This window comes from Tetrao urogallus (assembly GCF_951394365.1).
Source record: "Tetrao urogallus genome assembly, chromosome: 23".
NCBI classification, from domain to species: Eukaryota; Metazoa; Chordata; class Aves; order Galliformes; family Phasianidae; genus Tetrao; species Tetrao urogallus.
In genome coordinates, this window is record NC_136836.1 from 1,589,412 (window position 1) to 1,609,260 (window position 19,849).

General features: G+C 52.2%; 3 protein-coding genes across 3 annotated transcripts; 2 read left to right on the forward strand and 1 right to left on the reverse strand.

Annotated features, from left to right (window-relative positions):
* Positions 1 to 4,424: 4,424 nt before the first annotated feature.
* THEMIS2 (thymocyte selection associated family member 2) lies at positions 4,425 to 8,253 on the forward strand (the record flags this gene model as incomplete). Its single annotated transcript, XM_079545945.1, has 5 exons — positions 4,425 to 4,518; positions 5,789 to 5,929; positions 6,046 to 6,246; positions 6,408 to 7,619; positions 8,159 to 8,253. 5 exons carry the CDS (start codon positions 4,425 to 4,427, stop codon positions 8,251 to 8,253), a joined length of 1,743 nt encoding a protein of 580 aa, XP_079402071.1.
* A 2,640-nt stretch (positions 8,254 to 10,893) lies between these two features.
* RPA2 (replication protein A2) lies at positions 10,894 to 14,086 on the reverse strand (the record flags this gene model as incomplete). The annotated part of the gene is made up of 9 exons (XM_079546095.1): positions 10,894 to 10,978; positions 11,402 to 11,496; positions 11,671 to 11,778; positions 12,094 to 12,207; positions 12,575 to 12,649; positions 13,488 to 13,601; positions 13,689 to 13,790; positions 13,897 to 13,991; positions 14,071 to 14,086. The coding sequence occupies 9 exons, from the start codon at positions 14,084 to 14,086 to the stop codon at positions 10,894 to 10,896; spliced, it is 804 nt and encodes a 267-aa protein (XP_079402221.1).
* Positions 14,087 to 14,415: 329 nt separating this feature from the next.
* On the forward strand, positions 14,416 to 19,226 carry SMPDL3B (sphingomyelin phosphodiesterase acid like 3B; the record flags this gene model as incomplete). The annotated part of the gene is made up of 7 exons (XM_079546138.1): positions 14,416 to 14,693; positions 15,796 to 15,893; positions 16,448 to 16,591; positions 17,179 to 17,351; positions 17,494 to 17,674; positions 18,156 to 18,289; positions 18,855 to 19,226. The coding sequence occupies 7 exons, from the start codon at positions 14,416 to 14,418 to the stop codon at positions 19,224 to 19,226; spliced, it is 1,380 nt and encodes a 459-aa protein (XP_079402264.1).
* Positions 19,227 to 19,849: the final 623 nt, after the last annotated feature.

Genomic DNA, 19,849 nt, shown 5'->3' on the forward strand with positions numbered 1-19,849 from the left:
TGGTGAGGTGCTGCAACTTCCTGAATCCTCGCATTCATTGCCAAATTAAATTGTCTTCGGACCCACTGACCCTTAACATACAAAGCAACATGATGAAAATGTTGACCTCCCAAAATATTATTAAGGAGAAAAGCCTTGGGATCTCTCCAGTTCAGTTTCTCAGATTAGTTTAAACCTCCAAAACCCCGTTCTGCCCCAGTTTCTTCTATTTTCTACTTACCTTTTTTAAAATTATTATTATTTTTTAGTTACATATAATGAATCCAGGGTCCCATTCATTTCAACTTCACTGCGGTGCTTGTAGCAAGCAGAGGACACCTCTGCTGACCCCACAGCTCTGTCAAGACCTTGCCACATACAAGTGTGTGTTTCCTTTTGCTTGCTGTGCTCAGTCCCAGCGTAGGGGCTCAGAAGTTCCACATGATTTATGAGAAACACCGTCTGCTCACCGCTTCCTCTTTGGTTATGTGGTGTTTATGGTTGGTTGGGGTTGGGGGAAAGCCAATTCCACGAAAAAGCAACCCAAAAAACAAAACAACTTTACGGAATGGTTGGAGTCAGAAGGGACTGCTGGAAATGAAGCAAGGTTCTGATAGAGCACGTAGCCCAGGGCAGCATCCATACAGCTTTGGGACCTGTCTGGGCAGCCTGCTGCAGTGCTCCTCATTGGCACAGCAACACCACGTTCAGATGGAACTTCCTTCACCATTTCTTATAAAAGGGCTCCTTCTGTCCACCCTGTCTTTTGCAGCTGTGTGGGACTGATGGAAGCGCTCTGACTGCTGGCATTGTGAGCCAACAGCAATTCCTCGGCTGATATCACTGGGCCCTTCTATTTGATGATAGGCTCCACACCTTTCTCTTTTGACCATTTTGTTTTGGCTGCTCCACATGCAGAAGGCAACTCATGGTCGGTGGTGTTGGTGTCGTTGGTGCTGGTGTCAGCTGCTTCTTGCTGACCAAAATCCAAGTCAAGACCAACACAAACCCAGTTCAGCCTTTGAATTTATATAAACCATTTCCAGCATCTTTTTTTCCTCCGTATGTCAGTGATGATAACAAAAGGTGCTTTTTTCCTCTGGAGGAAAAGAGCAATTGCATTCACCTTCCTGTCAGCAATCTGAGCCCGGAGGATTGTGGCAACTTCCTCTGATGCAAGTCCTCTGCTCTGCCCACTGCCATTTGCACCTTTGGAGCTTCAGGGGGATAAAAACTAAAACGTGAGCCCTGGTTGCCCACACTGTGCTGTTCCCCATACTGGCACAGTGGGATCTGCTGGTGAGGAGCTCCCATCTCCATGTCCTGTGGCTCCATAGCTGCCCTCCTGTCTGCACAGCAAGGCGCTGCTGGGCAGGACCCCTCCGTGCTGAGATCAGAGGGGGCACCCAGTGAGGGCTGTGTGCCTCAGAGCCGCGGTGGTGTCACGTCCTTCACGGGGAAGTGAGGGCTGAGCACGGATGGAAATGAGGCAGTTTCGGTGTGCGTGGGACCAGTGGTTCCCAGGGCCGTTGGCCTTGTCCTCCTACAGGCAGTGCTGGCAGGAGGAAGTGAAAACACTGGGTCATTCATTCTGCTCGTTTATTCAGCCCAGGGCTTTGGGGCTGACGAAGCCCTGACAGCTGTTTTTTTCCTCCTGCAGCTGCTCTGTGGCTTCCTACAGGCATCCCAGCCTTCCTGGGCCCACTGCATGTGCCAACCTCTTCCCCTCTCCTGAGCCTCATTGGATGAAATCAGGCTGAAGGCTGAGCTGCCAGGAAAGTGTAGCAGATGTCACTGCCCCAAAGCACAGCCGCTTACCCCACGGCCTATCATCAGCTGGCCTGGATGTGTCTTGCCCTCTCCTCACTCCCCACACAGAGCTCAAGAGATGCTCCTGGCCCAGCTCCTTCCTCCTTGACTCCAATTTGCCATTGCAGTCAGGCCTGGCTCCTCACTGTAGCTCAGCAGCCTGCAGGCTGGCTCACAGACGCTTCTTTCAGACAAGATCCGGTGTGGTTTTGAGCTGAGCATGGAGCCACCACCTCCACCGTGCTTACAGTCTCCATGTCCAGGGCTGGACACCTCCATGACCATTTATATTTTCTTAAACTTTCCAGAGAGATTGGGACACTGGGTCCCAAACGTCCTGGGACAGACGCACTCACCAGCATCCTTCTGGAGCATGTTGCCATGTGTTGTTCAAATGCTGTGAGGATCAGGGGCAGCTGGACCAGCAACTCACAACAGCATCCCAAAAAGTGCCCATGAGCAGAGCTATGCAAGTGCTGGGTTTCCTCTATGCTGACTCTGCTTCATTGTTTTTCACACGTGTGAATGGCAGCCTCAGCAAAGAGCAAGAACAGCCTTCAGTATCTTCTCCAGCCGTGTTCACTGCTCCTGAGCTTTGAAGCAGCTCTGTGGCATTGGTTTTGCTGGCTTTACTAATTATCACTGTTCCCTTTAGGCCACTGTACATGTTCCTGTATGACCTTATATATTTAAACATATTTTTCTCCCTTCTGACTTTTGACCTAATTCTGTTTCCAGCCTCCCTTCCATTTTTCCCCAGGCTGGCAGCGCAGTACAGGTCTGCAGAGGATGAACAACATCTTCAGTGGCTCTAACCATCTCTGACTCTGACTATCTAAGTCTGACACAACCATACGATCCTGTGATGACCTGCTCTCACCAAAGCTCTGCAGATGCTTTGCGCCTGTTACCTGGAGGCATTTTGGCCTCTGACTCACTTGCAAGCTCCTGATGTCCCACCTGCCTTTCTTTACCCAGGGGCTGTGAGGCGCTGCCTGCAGCACCCCATTCCTGGAGGTGCCCGAGCCCAATGATAACGGCCTGGGCATCCCAACCTGATGGAGGGCCCCCAGCCCACAGCAGGGTTAGGGCTGGGTGGGCTTTGAGGTCCCCTCCAACTGAAAGCATTCTGTGATTGCACGATTCTGTGAACAGAGCATACTGAGTGCTGTTCTAACACCAGGTCACTGCTGGCTGATCAAGGGAGGCTGCTCCTGCTGCCTGGCTGCACTGAACGCAGTGTTGAACCCTGAGTTCAAGAGGAATATATAGAGAAGGTCCAACAAAGGGCGACTAATACGGCCGGGAGGCTGGGCTTGCAACACAACAGGAGCATTTTTGGAATGGGCCAATGGCCACATTTGTAGCTTGGGATATGCAAGGCTGAGCATTAGGGAAGCATTTTGTATGGGAGAAGGAATGCAGAAGGACAGGAGGTCTTCACCTTCGTAGGCTGTCCTGGTCTTGACACAGCCAACCTGCTCTGGTGCCAAGGGCAGCCCAGCTCCAAGTGGAAGTTCTCAGGATGTCCCTACTGCTGTGACACTTAAGGCATACTGAAGTTGCCCATGTACAGGACTCACAGCGCTGCAGCACGCTCTTTCCATCAGATCGCTTCTTCCTGTTCCAATAGAAAACACAAGTGCAGCTGATTCCTGTAGCTGGAATCGAAGCAGAGAGAGAGACATGATTTTGTCCATCATCTCTTCAAAAAACTTCTCTTCAAGTTTTATTTCCACATGCAGGCCCATCTTCCTGCTGTTCCTAGCTTGCAGTTTCAGTTTTATTCATCAGCCGAGTTGGAGGAAAGCTGTAACAAAAAGCTGCAGATCTGGATCAGGTCTGGAGATCTGGAGTTGCAGATCTCCAAAATGCTGTTTCCATCTCAGCAGCCTACTGGGGTCGGTGTGTGGGGCCAGTGGCCCTGGGGACCAATGCTCAAAGGCTTTGGTGAAGGATGGGGTCTGTCTCAAGGGGAGAATGAGCCGGATGTTGCTGCCCATCCCGGAGGCGTGTGGCTCTGGCTCCTGCCTTGCCCATGGCTGAGGCTGCTGCACCCACACGTGGCGTGGTGCACCATCAGTGTAGTGGATCCCTTGCACAGTGCAGGGGACATTTGTGCTGGGGGCAAATGGCATCTGAACGCCTGGAGGTGAGCAGGCTAAAGGTGCCTGTGTGGGTTGAGGGCAGCCTGGGCACAGCCTTTTTTTTTGGCTCAGAGGTGCTCTGTACAGACCCAACCTCTGCCCCACAGCACTGTCTGCCTGCCTGACCTCAGCCACGGAGCTGTGTATGGGACACATGAAGTGGGGACAGCCTGGGCAGGACAAGCTGGAGCATCAGCACATCCAGGGAAACACCATAGCAAAGCCGGGGGCTCGTGCCTTCAGCCACTGCCAGCACTGGCAAAGCAGGGCTGGGAAGCACCGGGTTGTGGTGGATGCCAGGGTGTGGGTGCAAGGAGGATGTCAGCACAGAGCAGAGCGCTGCGGGAGGAGAGGGGTTGTGGCCAGAGAGGGAACTACTCCTGTGAGAAGCAGAAGTGAAAAGCACACAGAAGTCAAAGCAGAGCGCAGAGCTGTTTCCTGCATCATTCACTGCCTGCAGAGTGACCCACAGCACCCAGCAGTGCGGGCATGGAGCCCCTCTCCTTCCAGGAATACATCTGCTCCCTGGACCCCGCCACCCTTCCCCGCATCCTCAGGATATGCTCTGGTGTCTACTTCCAAGGTGAGTATCGAGTGCTCACATCCTCCCAGGCTCTGCCACCTCCCCACATCCACTCTCAATGTCACCGCAGCCTGAGCTCTCCCCTCCTGCCTTGAAGATGCCTGATTCCTTGTCAGCAGGTGCTGGGGGATGGCACACATCTTCGTGCTGCTGCCAGCTGCTTGTGCCTGAGGCAAACCTTTCTCCTTTACAGCCAGCACCCATTCAGCTGAGTGCCCCAGTGCTGCCAGGAAGGCGGTGGGGTGACAGAGGCCATCTGAACTCTCACCCGGGCAGTGAATCCCCTGTGGGTGGTGGCTCTGGCAGGGTTGGTGGCTCGGTGGCTGGAGAGAGGTGGGATAGCATTGCTCCTGGCCCCAGCGCAAGGAGTGGAGCAAGAGAGCAGCCTCACAGTCTGATCTGAGCTCTCTGCTTCCTCCTGGGCCGTGGCCACGGAGACATCTTAGGTAAAGGTGAAGTCCTGATGCTCCTTCAGCTGATAGCAATGTTGTGGGTGAAATGGAGTCAGAAATAACCAAATGCTTTGGCTAGATTTCCGGGCTTCTCAAAAATGCTGGAAATGCACTCTGGGTTCTTGCCTGCTGTGCTATCAGCAATGTGGCATTTACCAGCTGGACTTGTGGAATTTGTAGCATTTCTTGATGTCACACTGACTTGTAAAGAGAAAGCAGTTGCAGTGGGATAACGCTGCTCAGTTGGGATGGATGTTTAACTTCCCCAAAGACTTCCCTCTTCAGGAGCTTTGCTTTTCCAATCTTCCTGATTTGCCCAGCACCTCTCTAATATAACTGAGAGCCTTCTCATCATGTCAACACTCGTGGGTGCAGCCCAAGTGATGCTGGCTGCCCACCCCACACAGCTGTGCTGAGCTCCATCATATTCAGCCCTCAAGGTGCTCTGTCCCAGTTCCACTCATCCAGATCTCCAGCAGCAGCAACAGATTGTGCAGTCTTGTGTGACCAATAACAATCTCTACCCACTGGTAATCAAAGCATCTGGGTCCAGAATGAGTCAGCCAGACAGAAATAACCCCATTTCTGACCAGCTTACAGCTGGAGGTAGGTTTGGTGCTGGCAGCTTCCTGCACCACTCCTGGGGTTCCCACGCTGCTGGGTGAGAGCTCTGCATCCCCGTGCTCTTCTGGGAGGCAGTGGAGCAGTGGAGCTGGCACACCTCCACCCCCCAGCTCACAAACAGGAGGTGCAGGGGCCACACGGGCTGCAGATCCAGTTGCTGCCAAGTTTGTGACGGGCCCCTCCTCACCCCGCAGGGTCCGTATATGAGATCTCTGGCAACGAGTGCTGCCTGTCAACCGGGGATCTGCTGAAAGTCACGGCTGTCACGCTGCAGAAGGTTATCTGTGAGAACGTGCAGACGGGGCAGAAGACAGAGCTGCCACCGACGTTTAAGGGTGAGCAGGGCTGTTCTGATCTGGGCCACTACCCCCAAGCTCCACTTCTCCCCATGGGACCCTCCTCCCCAGGAGACCTTTATGGCCACAGGGGGCTCAGCTTTGCCATCCCACAGGTCTTTTCCAGCTCTCTTCATCTCCATCGCCATGTCCTACACCACAGGAACCCTCCCGGCCAGGCAGCAGGCAGAAGGGCCTGACCCTGCACCAGGCTGTGGGGCAGAGCGGTGGGCAGACACAACCCCTGCTGTGCCCCAGCATCAGCCCACATGCCTTGCTGCTGAGCCCTGTGTACGAGGTGCAGGCCACCATGCACTGTGAGTCCAGTTGCAGAGTTGGGAAGGGTGCTGAGGGTGGAGGTGCCAGGTTTGGTGCTGGGATACAGGCAGCGTGTGAGGCTGCAGGGGGGGGCGGTTGGGAAGAGGGCTTCTCTATGGCGTGGAGCGAGCACAAAACCAGGGCGGCTCTGCTCCTGCAGTGCGCAGGGACCAGGTGAAAATCCCCTCCACGCTGGAGGTGGACGTGGAAGACGTGACGGAAGAGTCCCAAGACGTGCACTTTGCCCGGCCGCTGCTGCTCAGCGAGCTGCTGGGGATGGAGGAGGTGCTGCCGGCCCAGGCTGAGATCCTGGAGGGGCCCCAGAGCGCCACCATCTTCGAGAGCTCCTGGGCCTCCCGCCTGCAGAAGGGGCAGCGGCTGCAGATCCACGGCTGCTCCCACTCCTGGAGGGTGTTGGCCTCGGCCCGCAGCAGCGCCCGCCGCTTCCTCCTCTCCAGTGCCTACCAGGGCCGGTTCCGCCGGCGGCCTCGGCAATTTGCCGGGGTGCAGGAGATGGTGGCCGGCCTGCAGCCAGGCCAGCGGCTGCACGTGGTGGTGACGCAGGACTGCGAGGGCCGCGGGGACGACGTGCCTCCGCTCAGTGTGGGCGACCGGCTGGAGGCCCGGCAGCTGCTGCAGAACGCCGGCAGCACCAGGCTCTTGTGCTGGCGCCGCAGCGAGGAGGAGGACGGAGAGGATGAGGAGGGCGAGGAGCTCCTGCTGCCGCTGGACCTGGGGGGCAGCTTCGTGGAGGAGGTGTGCGACAGCAAGAAGTACGGGCTGGCTGAGCTGCTGGAACGGCTGACGCTGCCGTGCGATGTGCGGGTGGTGGCCACGGATCCGGTGCTGGAGCGGGATGTGTTGGGTTCCTTCTCCTCCCTGCGCTTGGAGGCCCGCATCTCCCAGCCCTTCCTGCTCTGCAGCTTCTGCAAGGAGCCGGATGAGGGCTTTGAGATCCCACCCCAGTGGTTGGACCTCTCCCTCGTCCTCACCGGGGAGCCCGTCGGCACCCAGGCCCCATCCGCGCACCGCTCCCACGTGGAGGAGCTGAGCGAGGCCTTCTACTACCAACTGCTGGCACAGCTGCCGGGCGGTTCGGCCCCACCGCCCCCACGGCCCCCCAAGCCGAAGGCGGCCAGTGGGAAGGCACAGCCACGCAAGGGCCGTGCCCAGGGCCAGAAGAACCAGGCACACCCCAGAGGAAGCTGCCCCCCGGCCCCTCAGCACCCCGCCAGCCCCCAGGCCCACCCGGCTCCTTTGTCGCCCCTGAAGGCGAAAAGCCTCCCCGTCCAGCAGAGCACCCCCAACAAGTACAGCCCGTGCCCCTACAGGCCGGCAGCCCCACAGCTCCACGATGCTCCTGGAGACACAGGTGAGGGGATGCAAACCTCAGTGGGGGGTGGGGGATGTTTTCCACCGGGGGCACTGATGTACGCGCAGCTGTTCCTGGTTGGATGTGGGGCAGGGATGCACTGCTGGGGGACTTGCAACCGGGCACCAGGTTACCCCTAGGGTGATTTCTCCATTGCCTTGTCCCAGACATGGACCACAGCGTGAGGGGAAACAAGGCCTGGCCTCCTCCTGCGAGGAGATGAATGTGGCAGACAAACAGTTCACCTTGATCTGCCATCAAATGGGAAACATTCCTGCCCCGCAGACTGCAGGGACCCATGGCACTGGAAACTGGTGTCTGCTGGGGCAGAGCAGCTGCCACCCCACTGCAAGAAGCCCTCTTCCTTCCAGGCCTTTGGCCGCAGCTCACTGGGACCATTGCTGTGTCCTGGTGTGAGCACCTCTGTGGGCACATCACTAAGCCAGGGAGGAGGGGGGAGCAGTCTGGGCACCCACTTGTAGGATTTCTGCCATAGTCCAGCTCCAATTACACACTCTGTCCGTGCTGTTCTCCTCCAGATGTGAAGAGAAGCAGTGATGAACACGATTATGAAATCATTGAAGGCGGCATTCAGAAGACGATTCGCAAAGTGCAGGCTATTCTTCCTTTTTAATCCTCTGGTTTCTGCAGCTGTCCAGACTCCAACTATTCTTAAACCTTATGTTAAATTAATGCTATTAAACAAAGGCTGAAACAACCTCAGGGACCCTCAGATCCACAGCACAGCCTCTATTTGCCTCAATATGTGCCCACTTTGCTCAAATGCAAGCAGCTCACACATCTGAGGAACAGCCAGAGGTGCAGAATAAATCCTCCCTGCTCTGCTATGGGGGGCTGTCATACTGTGGATCACGTCCTCAGATGTTGCCTATGGGACTCTCCAATTGCACCAGAGCAGCATACAGTGGGGCAACCATCCTGGGAGCTGAGCAACCACCAACATGGCACTGAGACGCCAGCCAAGGCTTGGGGACACTTATCTCACCCAGCTCCTTTTGCATTAACATCACCCACACACTTGTAGAATAGCTTGGCTGGATCCCACGGCTGTGCTGTGCTCATCAGCGTTTCAGACTGAGAAGTTCTAAGACAAATTCCTTTCTTGTGGTCACTTTGTTGGAATCTACTAGAGGCCACTGATGGCTTCCCCTACACATCCCATCCCTATCAGAGAAGGCACCACCAGTCACCAGGAGCACCAATACAGGGAAATTTCCAGTCCCAGCTGCTTTAAACTAGAAGCAGGTACAAATCAGAGCTGGAAAATAAACTTTAAATTTCATTTATTAGCAAACTGCTGTTTGGGCTTTTTTCCTCTCCCTTTGTGTAGCTTTGGGTTCAGATTTGTTGTGTTGTTCCTCATCTGAGAATCTAGGGCAGATTTATAAGGCTGCAGAGATGATCTCAAGCCCTTACTAGGACATGGGCTGGTTTCCTGCTTTCTTTCTTGCTCTGTTTCTACTCTGGGATTTACACTCACTGTCAGTGCTTTCACAGCATGGTCAGATGCTCTTGAATGCTTTAAAGAAACAGCAAAGGGTAGAGTAGTGAAAGAATTGAACTCCTTCCCAAGTTGAAGACATTATGATTCATTCTATGATACCTCTCTTGTCAGATCACATTTCTGGACTCCTACAGCTCCTCTCTATACTGCAAGCAATTCCGTGCTTCTGCACCTCCAAAAATCATCAGGGATTTGTTTCCTAATCTACACGCCTTCTACAAGAAAAACTGCACTACTGTTGGCTTCTAGGTCTGCTAGACCCCCTGTCATAGAAGCTGACCTGTTACACATCCATGCTACAATTTAGCTCCACAAGTACCAAGGGCTACAGCTGGGCCACTGCCTAAAATTCAGCAGGATACACAGAGCTTGCTAGAGCATTATTAACAGAAACCGAGGCACTTGGTAGGGAAGCCAGTCTCACAAGGTGCTTTGTGGAAAGAGCTACTTTTCCAAAGCTAGCTTACTTTACCTCTCTCAGACAAGATAAAAATCTGCACTGAAACCCACAGTTTGCAGCTCCTGCAGAAAGCCAGACTCACACAGCTGATGAGCAGGGAGCACCAGCTTCCTCTGGCAGATCCTGTGCTAGGGAGAAAATAGAAAGCAGCTCTCAAAGAGCAGCAAACAAAGCTCCCATCAAGTCAACTTCAACAATCCCAGGCCCTGCCTGTTAGCAGTGCTAAAAATGCTTCCCACAGGAAGCACTCTCACTATGGGAGAACTGCCGTGTTCCCTACAGGGTCATTAAGTGGTTCGGAACATTTATGAACTGCACTCCACTCCTACCAACCGATGCAGGACGGCGCCCAGGAGGCAGCTTTCAGTTCTGCATTTTCTGTTACAGGAAATTAGGAGAACAAATACGGTGCAGGAGCTCCTACCTGAGCAAAGCAGTGCCACACACAGAAAGAGATGTGAACTCATCATCTCCTCACTGCTGCACCCCCAATGTCCATAATGCTCTTTCCTAACTTCGCCTTTGTCCTGTTAGCAGCAATGATCCTGGCTCCAGATGGGTCACTGCTACAACCTGCAGCTTCTTTCATGTTTTCACACCCAGGTGTTTGTTCATAAAGCAATTCGCTTCAAAAGCTTCAGAAAATAATAAGCACAGACAACCAAATCCTGGGAAAGCAGGGGCTGTGTTTGTACCCACATGTCTGAGTTCCAGTGACAAATGTTTTTCTTCTTTAGGGAAGAACAAAAACCTGCAGAGCCACAGAAGCTCAGGATCCTAGTTTAAATTTTATTGAAAATAATTTCAAAAGCCATTGTAACAAGACTACTTCATAGTACAAATATAGATTTAAGTGCACAAACTAATTACAAATCTAGTCATGATTACTGTACATTAGTAAAACGTTTCTCTTGGCTACCCCTCTTGTGAATGAAATGGAATGAAAGCATTAGGAAGAAACAACAAAAGAATCTGCTCACAAGATGTGAAAGGGGCTCTTTGTAACATAGTTGTTCTAACAGGCAAAAACAAACTGCAGGATCAGAAGCTTTGAGAAGTTTGGTTCTCCCATATCTGCTTACACTTCCATCACGTGGTCGTGGCATATTAACCAAGCCCAGATACCAGAACCCTCCCAAATGTTCTGCTTGTCCTTAAATTCCAAGGTGCAGGGACTCACAGAATAACTGGTTAGAAAGCAAAGATCACTTCCAGGTTGCAAAGCCCAGCAGGTTGACTTGAGACATCAACAAGCACTTGGATAGAAGCAAATCCAGGTGGAAAGAACCTCAATCAGCATCTGTGGACTTATAGTGATCATCATCCACAGTAGAGTAGATGTGTCCCTCACTGCTAAGGAACTCAACTGCTTGCCTTTGAAGAAAAAAAAAGGCAATTAGTACCAATTAGTACCTAGCTCACATTGATGCCCTTCTCTCAACCATTTCCCACCCACAGCCTGATGTCCCCATCATTCCTTTCTGGCATCTGCCAAAAGATGCACCCAGAGATGCATCCCATCAGCATTTAAAAGTGCTGCTCCATCATCAACACAAACATAAAAGTTTTTCCAAGGCTTTATCATTTCAACAAACTCATTCTAAGCTGTTTCACTAAAGAATTCATGAACTCAGGTTGACCATTGCACCCTGTGGGGACACATTAAATCACAAAACACTGTTAAAAAAATAAGCCAGCATCCGGCCTTGCCCACTTCTTTCCTCTTTGTCTACTTTCAGCAGATTCCAGAAAGGACTGTGCAGACTGGAAGCAAATCCTTCATTTCTACACACTTACTTGATTGTTGGTATGCTGACATTGTGGAGCTGAAGTTTCAGCTCTTGAAGACTCATACCTTCTGGAGAATGGCAGTTTTTAATCAGGTTCAGCACCTGGAAGAACATCAACCAGCATCAGCAACAGCGAGGCTCTATCAACACTGAGCAGTGAGGCCAAAAAAAAAGAATTACCAGCCTTCTGAGAATAACCAAGCTTTGTCCCAACTCACACTGCAGCAGCACCCACTGGGACACCCGTGCTCCTGGCTTGAAGATGCTGGCACCCACCTGACTCTGATGTGCTGTGAGTCCATTCACAGGCAGGCTGCCTCCACCGTAGCTCCCTACATCACTCATTCCAGCAGAGGTAAATGATTGAGGTGCTCTTGATGCTAACTGCAATTGCAAGGGTAAAAGAACTGTGGCTTCACAGGCTGCTGCAAACCCAAGGCATGAAAGGCTCTGCCTAATTACTCCCGTACAGTAATTAAAGACAGATTTCCAAGAGAAATCAAGTAGAACTGGCTACAACAGAATGTCTCTCGAAGGAATTCAAGACTCACAGCACACCCCCACTGCAGCCCTTCAAACTCCAGGCTTTGCAGACCCACAACTTACATACGATTTCTCACTGAACCCAGAGATCTCCTTGGGAGATGACCAGTAACACCCAGCAACAGCTGTGATGGAACCACACCCCCAGCTACATACCAGCAGGTTTTTTCTGAGGATCATATGTGCATTGACAGTCTCAAGTATGTGCGTGGTGAACTCGTTCATGTTTTCCAAAGGCATGATCTTAAATGCCACCAAACTTTTCTTATTCTTCCAGAGAAAAGAAAAAAAATATAGTTAACAGGGTAGCAACACCAATATGCTTGACATACAACTTAAATGCTCCAGCTAGGAACAGGAGCAGTAGCAGGTGGGGAGTTTGTCTGCCTTTAATTAGCAAAGTTTTTGAACTCAAAGGCTTTTCTGTGGAACCATGCAGGACAGTGTCTGGGCAACTTGTTTCTATCCAGCTGGTAACTGCACTTTGCTTTACCACATGCAGCATGATGAATGACTGCTACGAGGCAACTCTTACCATACAATACACTGTGGGTTTTCTTACAACACTTTGCCAGATCACCAACCCTTCGTGCCACTGCTCCAGCCTCACTTCTTGAGGAGTCACAGATGATCTTACCTGAAAGGAGCGAAGATGACCAGCGACTTTTACGTAAGTTCCTGGGGGTACCACGATATTCTCACTACCTGCCTCCTTACAGAGAACGAAAGGAGAAAGTGAGGTTTTGCTGATTTCATCCCTCCATTTCTCAATTATCACAATGACCAACTTAAGGACTCTAATCTCAAGCAAACACAAACGACACACGTTCAGACAATCAGTAAGAGCAGTTAGGTAAATGTAACTGCAGATGAAAGATGTTTATTTGAATGCACTGTATGCTTGATAGCAGTCAATGCCAGTTGTACGTTCTGCTGCTGCTCTGTTCACTGCTGAGGGATTCTCACAGAAGGAGAAGAAAGAACCCAAAGCATTTTAAGAACAAACCACACCCACATATTCAAACACCGAACACAGCTGGGGGGGTTCAAGCAGTCACAGAATCTTATGGCAAACCTGTAGATAAGCCAACTGAGGATCTCTTTAATTACTCCTAGAGTTGTTCAGCTGAATGCAGCTGTTCACCTCCAGACACATTTACCAGCAACACAGGCTGTGTGCAAGCAGCAGCTCTGTCAACAGGAGAGCACAGTGGAGACCAGCAGCACCACAGGAGCCAGGCACCAGGCAACAAGACAACACACAAACCTCTTCCACTCTCTGGTTTTACATTTCTCGCACAAAAGAACAGAGTGCACACCTTTAAGTAACAATTGAGATTAGGCAGTTAAACTGTAAGAAATTATTTATGTTATTTGATGTATGAACTACAGAGTAGAAGATCACAAAAGCACAGAACCACTGATCTTTGCTACTGCAGCATCCAGCCTGGCTCTCATAGGCACAGCACTGCCCAGCTCTCAGACTGACTGTTTTACATCTCGCAGTGCCTCCCCCCATAGCAGCACCTCGGGATGGTTTCATTGCTTACGTCAGTGTCAACCCACTGCCGCACATCCATGGGCGCTGCTGTCATGTCGTCCACCTTGTACAGGATGTTGGTGGGTGCCTTCTCTGCGTGCCTTACGATGCCAACCACGGTGACCTGCGGCAGGAAGGGCCGTCAGGAGGCGGGGAGAAGCACCCGCAGCCCCTCAGAGTCGCCCCAGTAGGGATGGCAGCGGGTGCCCACCTGTGAGATCTCCACATCGTGGATGCGGAACGCCTCATCCACCTGCTCGGCCGCCAGCAGCTGTGACACGGTGCAGGGCACGATGCTCTGCGAGCGGCTGCGCTGCAGGAGGGTGGGGCGAAGGAGACGCGCCGCGGTCAGAGACAGGCCCGGCTCTGCTCAGCCCAACGCCGCAGCCGCCCGCTCCCCCGGCCCCTTCTGGCCCTACCTGCTTCTTCTCCGCCTGCGCGCCTGTTGGAGAGCTGAAACCTCCCGGGGACTGCGTGTAGCCGCCCGCGGGGCCGTAGCCACCGTCAAAGTTACCTGAGAAAGGAAAGGAAGAGCCGTGAGGAGGGGAGGCGCGCCCAACCCGCCCACCTCCCCGTGCCGCTCCGGCCCGCACCGTGCCCGCCCCACATGGCGGCAGAGCCCAGCTGCGGCAGGACTCGTTCCTCGAGCACGGCGTCCCGCGCCCCGGCAACGGGAGCCAATCACAACCTTCCTTCTTCCGACTGCTTCCGGCGGCGAGAGCCAATCACCGCCCTCTTTCTTCCGACGTCTTCCTGCAGAGAGCGCCAATCACCATCCTCTTTTTTTTCCCGACGGCTTCCAGTGCTGAGAGCCGCTTACGGCCCTCCTTGTTCCGACAGCTTCCGGCGGCGGGGACGCCGGCGCCGCCACGCTGGGTGCTGGCGCTGCCCGGCCGCGCTGACGCGATGGGGCGGGGCGGGCAGGTGAAGGCGCTGAGATGCGGGAGGCCGGGATGCGGGCGATCGCGCTGCTTCTGCTGCTGTGCCCGCCGGGCCTGGCGGGGCGCTTCTGGCACCTCACGGACCTGCACTGGGACCCCGGCTACGAGGCGGCGATGGCGGCTGGGGAGCGCTGTCCGTCGGGCGGCTCCGAGGCTTCGCCAGGCGCGGGGCTGTGGGGCAGCTACCTGTGCGATGCGCCGTGGGGTTTGCTGAGCTCCGCCGTGTTCGCCATGCGCCGCCTGCTGCCGCAGCCCGACTTCGTGCTCTGGACCGGGTGAGGACCTGGCGACTCTCATCTTCTCTCTCTCTTTTTCGTTCGTTTCTCCTAATGCTAAGTCGCTCCAAGAGTAATGCCTTCTATTTATTGCCGTGGAATCGTCTGCAGCTACGAAGAGCGCGACAGCGCTGCATTAAATGAGCAAATTCTCAGCTGTAAAGCGTTATTTTTCAGCGTGTTTCTGCCAGCGACGAGCAGGAGATGCGTGCTGTGCTCATAAACATCTGCACCAGTGGAGGTAACCCACTGTTGCTGAAACGTGGAGAAGGACCTGGGGCTGTTGGTGACACTTGTCACCAGCAGGGTGCCCAGGTGGCCAAGGAGCCCAATGGCATCCTGGCTGTGTCAGCAGCAGTGCAGCCAGCAGGAGGTGATCATCCCTCTGTGCTGCCACTGCTGGGGCTGCACCTCAGTGCTGTGCTCAGCGCTGGGCCCCTTGCTGCAGTAAAGACGTTGAGGCCCTCCAGTGTGCAGAGAAGGGAATGGAGCTGTGAGGGGTCTGGAGCACAGGTCTTTGGAAAAGCTTGGCTGGAAGAGGGGTGATGCACTGGCACAGGCTGCCCGAGGGGGTGCTGCTGTCACTGACCCTGGATGCTGAAAACATAGAAGTGTCCATACACCAGATTTTGGGGCAGATCTCAGTGATCACTGCCTTGCTGGAGGCATTCATTTGGTTCCTTTTCAGGAGAATAGTTATCCTGCTGTTCTCTTGGATGCAAATGACTTCTGCTTCCCTGCAGTTATCCACTTTTAACCTGAGGTTGCAATATGTTCTCTCTTGCATGATGCCCACTCAGCTGTAGCATGTATTAAACGTGCTGAAATCTGACAAGCCTGCTTCTTGTTCTCTGTTCTCAAAACTGTATAGTTTTGTCAAAGTAGAATAAAATGGAGCAGCTTTTCACTTGGAGCCATTTCCTGATGCTCCTGCAGCGCCTGAGCCAGAGAGCACAGTGCCAGTTCCTACCCCCAAAGCCTTTGACTTTATCTTCTATGAGGGAAAAAGAAAACAGGGGGCTCATGCACGTGTTCTGTGCCTTTCTTTGAGCACGCGCCCTGCTGGCCACATGTAACAGCTGTGCTGTTTCTGCTTCTCCAGGGATGATACTCCTCATGTCCCCGATGAGCAGCTTGGAGAAGAAAAGGTTCTGCACATCATTGAAAACCTGACCTCTCTGATAAAACAGGTATTTCCAGGTAGGACGTGAGGGAATGAGAAGGGGAGAGAAGTACAGATTTTCATGGAAGATTTTATCTGTATGGAACAATGATAGAATGGGGAAGGGGAAAAGCCCAGAAAGGCTGTGGGCAATATGACTTATTTGTCCTCTTCTTAGCTGCTGTATGGTGTGAGGTGTGTCTGAATTGAGGAGTCTGACACACTGTTATTATTTCTGGTTAATGCACTCAGAAGAGAGGAAAATAAACATTTCTCTGATTACTCATTTAGGCAGAAAAGCCTGCAAAAATTCTTCCTATTCTATCAATCACAGCAGTGAGGGAAGGAGCGTTATAGGCAGTGAGAGCTCATTGACTGGTCTTAAAGCTGTGTCTCTGGGGTGTCTTGCCCTGAGGAGTCCCATGGCATCTCTGCAGTGTTGTACCTGCACTCAGTGTGGCTGCATGTGGGTGAAACACCTTCACCAGGCTGTTGAGTCACGCTGTTCTTTCTGAGTCATTGGAGAGCTCTGATGATGAGGAACCCTGAAACAAGAACAGACTTCTCCCTTCTGCCTTTCCTCTGTCCTTAGATACTAAAGTCTATGCAGCGATGGGTAATCATGACTTCCACCCCAAGAATCAGCTTCCGGGGAAGGAGAACAGGATCTACAACCAAACAGCAGAACTGTGGCGTTCCTGGTTGAATGAAACTTCCATTCCTCTGTTCAGAGCAGGTATGGCACTGCTGGTGCATGTTAGCAGCACTCTGGAGAGCTGGGGGTGGTTAAGAGAGTACCACAAATAGTTTTCCATGCTTTTATGCTCAGAGCAGCAGTACTTATAGAGGAAAGGTTCAATTAATGTTAATTTACTGTGTTTTTCTGCGTGTGAGAAAAAAAATTTCCTTATGCTTTGGTCTCTCCTGCTTTGTTCAAGTTACAGGTAAGTGTCCCTGCAGAGAATGCAGGGTGGTAAGCTTCAGTGGGGAAAAAAAACCAACAAAAACCAATCTTTTAAGAAGGCTGGAAGGCTGCAGTTGTAGCCCAGCACTGTGACTCTTTACAACTGCCCAGCTCCTGGTCCTGCACGCTGTGCCTGTCAGCATTCCCTTCACCCTGGGATACCTAAGAAGGACAGGAGACACACAGTGAAGGGTCACACCAGTTCCCCAGCCAAGTCTGTTCAGAGCACTGCTGTCACCCTGTGCAGTGACTCTGCTATGGCGATTGCCATGGAGAGAGCTGGGAATGCAGGGATCCTGGGTTCCAGCACTCGGCTGCACCACACCTCCAGCTCTTTCCCTGCTGCTTGCCTCTTGCAGGAGCTTTCTACAGTGAGAAGCTGCCCAGCTCAGATAGCAGGGGGCGAATGATTGTTCTCAATACCAATCTGTACTATGACCAGAACAACCAGACTGCTGGTGAGGAAGATCCCGGAGGGCAATTCCAGTGGCTGGAGGAAACACTGACCAATGCCTCTAAAGCAGAAGAAATGGTATTAAAATAAGATTTTAAAAAACTCAATAACAGTTTGGAAGCTCTTCTTGCTCTTCAGCTCCCCTCTGTGCTGTCACTGCCAGCCGGTGCTTTACAGGAAGTCTGGGCAGCGCATTCAGTGCAGCTCCTCATTCTTGCAGGTCTATATTGTGGGTCACATCCCTCCGGGCTTCTTTGAGAAGAAACGAGGCAAGCCGTGGTTCCGCAGGGATTTCAATGAGCGATACTTGAAAATTGTGCAGAAGCACCACAGAGTGATTGCTGCCCAGTTCTTTGGACACCATCACACAGACAGCTTCCGCATGTTTTACAGCGATTCAGGTAGCAGTTCTGACTGCCTTCGTGTTTTCCTGGTATCTCTGCCAACCACCATCACATCACTGTCAATGAGAATTTTCAGTGTCTGCTAGCTGGATGCTGCTGAGAAAGCCTCCTTCCAATTTCCCCTCACATTTCATCTTTTTCAGCCATGCTGCTGGTGCTGCTCTGTGCTGGTGAGCTTTGGACACGAGCTGAGGCAAAAGGGAATGATTACAAATCTTTGCACTGGGGTTATGTGTGGTGCTCTGGGTGTCCTTCAAACATGGCTCTCTTGCACACACACTCACCACAGGAGTCTTCTGCAGCTTTAGTAAACCTGTTTTTCACTGCAGCAGTCCAACATTTAATCCTTTGTGCTGGTCAGGGATGATTGTTACGTGTGTACTGTTGGAATTAGAGCTGGCTGCTGGCAGTGATGTGTTTATGAGATGAAGCTGAAGCTGAAGTCTGCCCTTCATGGCCGCTTTGCCTTTCTGTTAAGGTTCCCCAATCAACGTCATGTTCCTGGCCCCCGGAGTGACCCCCTGGAAAACAACACTACCTGGAGTGAACAATGGAGCCAACAACCCTGGGATCCGAGTGATCGATTACGACGCAGACACCCTTCAGGTGCAGGTAGAGGATCCCCTCGTGCTTTGCACTGCAGTTCTAGAGGAATATTTTATTCCTCCACAGGCAGAACTATGGGACCCAAGAGGATTTACAGGGAGCGACCTCTGACAGTCTTGTAGTTGGCACAGGGATGCAGTAAGAACATCAGTGAGTGAAGAAGGCAGGGTGACCAAATGCAGCAGGCGCAGGCCTCTGCTGGGGTGAGTCCCAGCGCAGGGCAGCTTGGTTTGACACTTTGACACCTCAACATGCAGGCAGAGTGGATCGCAGGATTTCCTTTTGGGGACTGATGAACTTGTTGAACCCCGTCTAAAAAATCTGAACTCTCTAGAAATTTATTTGGGTTCCCTTTAATTGCTGAATGATTTAATTAGATGCTGCTGCTTTGTGGAGGCTCTCACCTAAATCATCTATCCACGGCTTTACGTCTTGCCAGAAGGAAAGCTGCTCTCCTTCCTGGGCAGAGAGGTGCATTATTTGGTGCAGATCCCATATTCTAAACCAACATTTCACTCCAGGGCCGATCCTTTCTTGGTTTGACTTCGGTTCCATCTCTCTCACCCTGTAGGATGTGGTGACTTACTACCTGAACTTAACTCACGCCAATCTGATGGCCCCAGCATGGGAGGAGGAATACCGGCTGACGAGCGCCTTTCAGGTGCCTGATGGCTCCACACAATCCATGCAGACCGTGTTGGAAAAGATATCCAAGGATGCAAAGTATCTGCAGCAATATTATGAGTTCAACTCTGTCAAATACGACCTTACCCTGTGTGGGGAGACCTGCCGAGTCGACCACGTTTGTGCCATCAGGGAAATTGATTTTACCAGATACGAGGAGTGCCTTAAAGCCAGCAGCTCTGCTTCTGCCATCGTCAGTGTTTGCCTTTTATTGCTCTCTTTACTCTTAGGGATCTTTGATCCCCTGCAAACACTGTAACGACTGAGAGCACGAGTGAAGAGAGGACAGCTTCACAGTGCACAGGAATTGGCAGTCATGAATGCTTTTGGAATTGGGGACTTATTTGAAAACCAAGAAATAATCAGTGCTTTGTAGTAAAAGCTCTATGATGTTGATTTGAGCACTTCTAGAAAAGCTTGATGCATCAGAGATGGTTACAAAGCCTTTCTGTACCAGTCTGACCCACATCAGGGAGTTCATCTTCCTTCTGCTGCAACTTCTGAGGCAGTTGCACAGATGAGATGAAGGCCTCCCTGTGAGTTACCCACCCTTAGTGTGAGAGCTGTGAGCTGCCACACGTTCCTGAGGAATCAGAGCGTGCTTCTCTTCTGGAAAATAAACCACAACACAACAGCTGGCCTGCAGGGTCTCATTTTGGTGGCCTTGTACAGCAGCAGCTTTGCCTCTGGTGTGTGAGCAAAGCCAGGCAGTGTCAGAACTTCCTGTGACAGTTTGGGCCGTGACTTTCACGTGTCAGCATCCACAGTGAGGCAGCAGGGTGAGAAGCTTCATGGTTTTTTTTCAGATGCTGAACACAGACGGCTTTCCCCCCAAGCACCTTTGGTGTTCTTTTAACTCACATCTGCTTTTCTTTAGCTGCG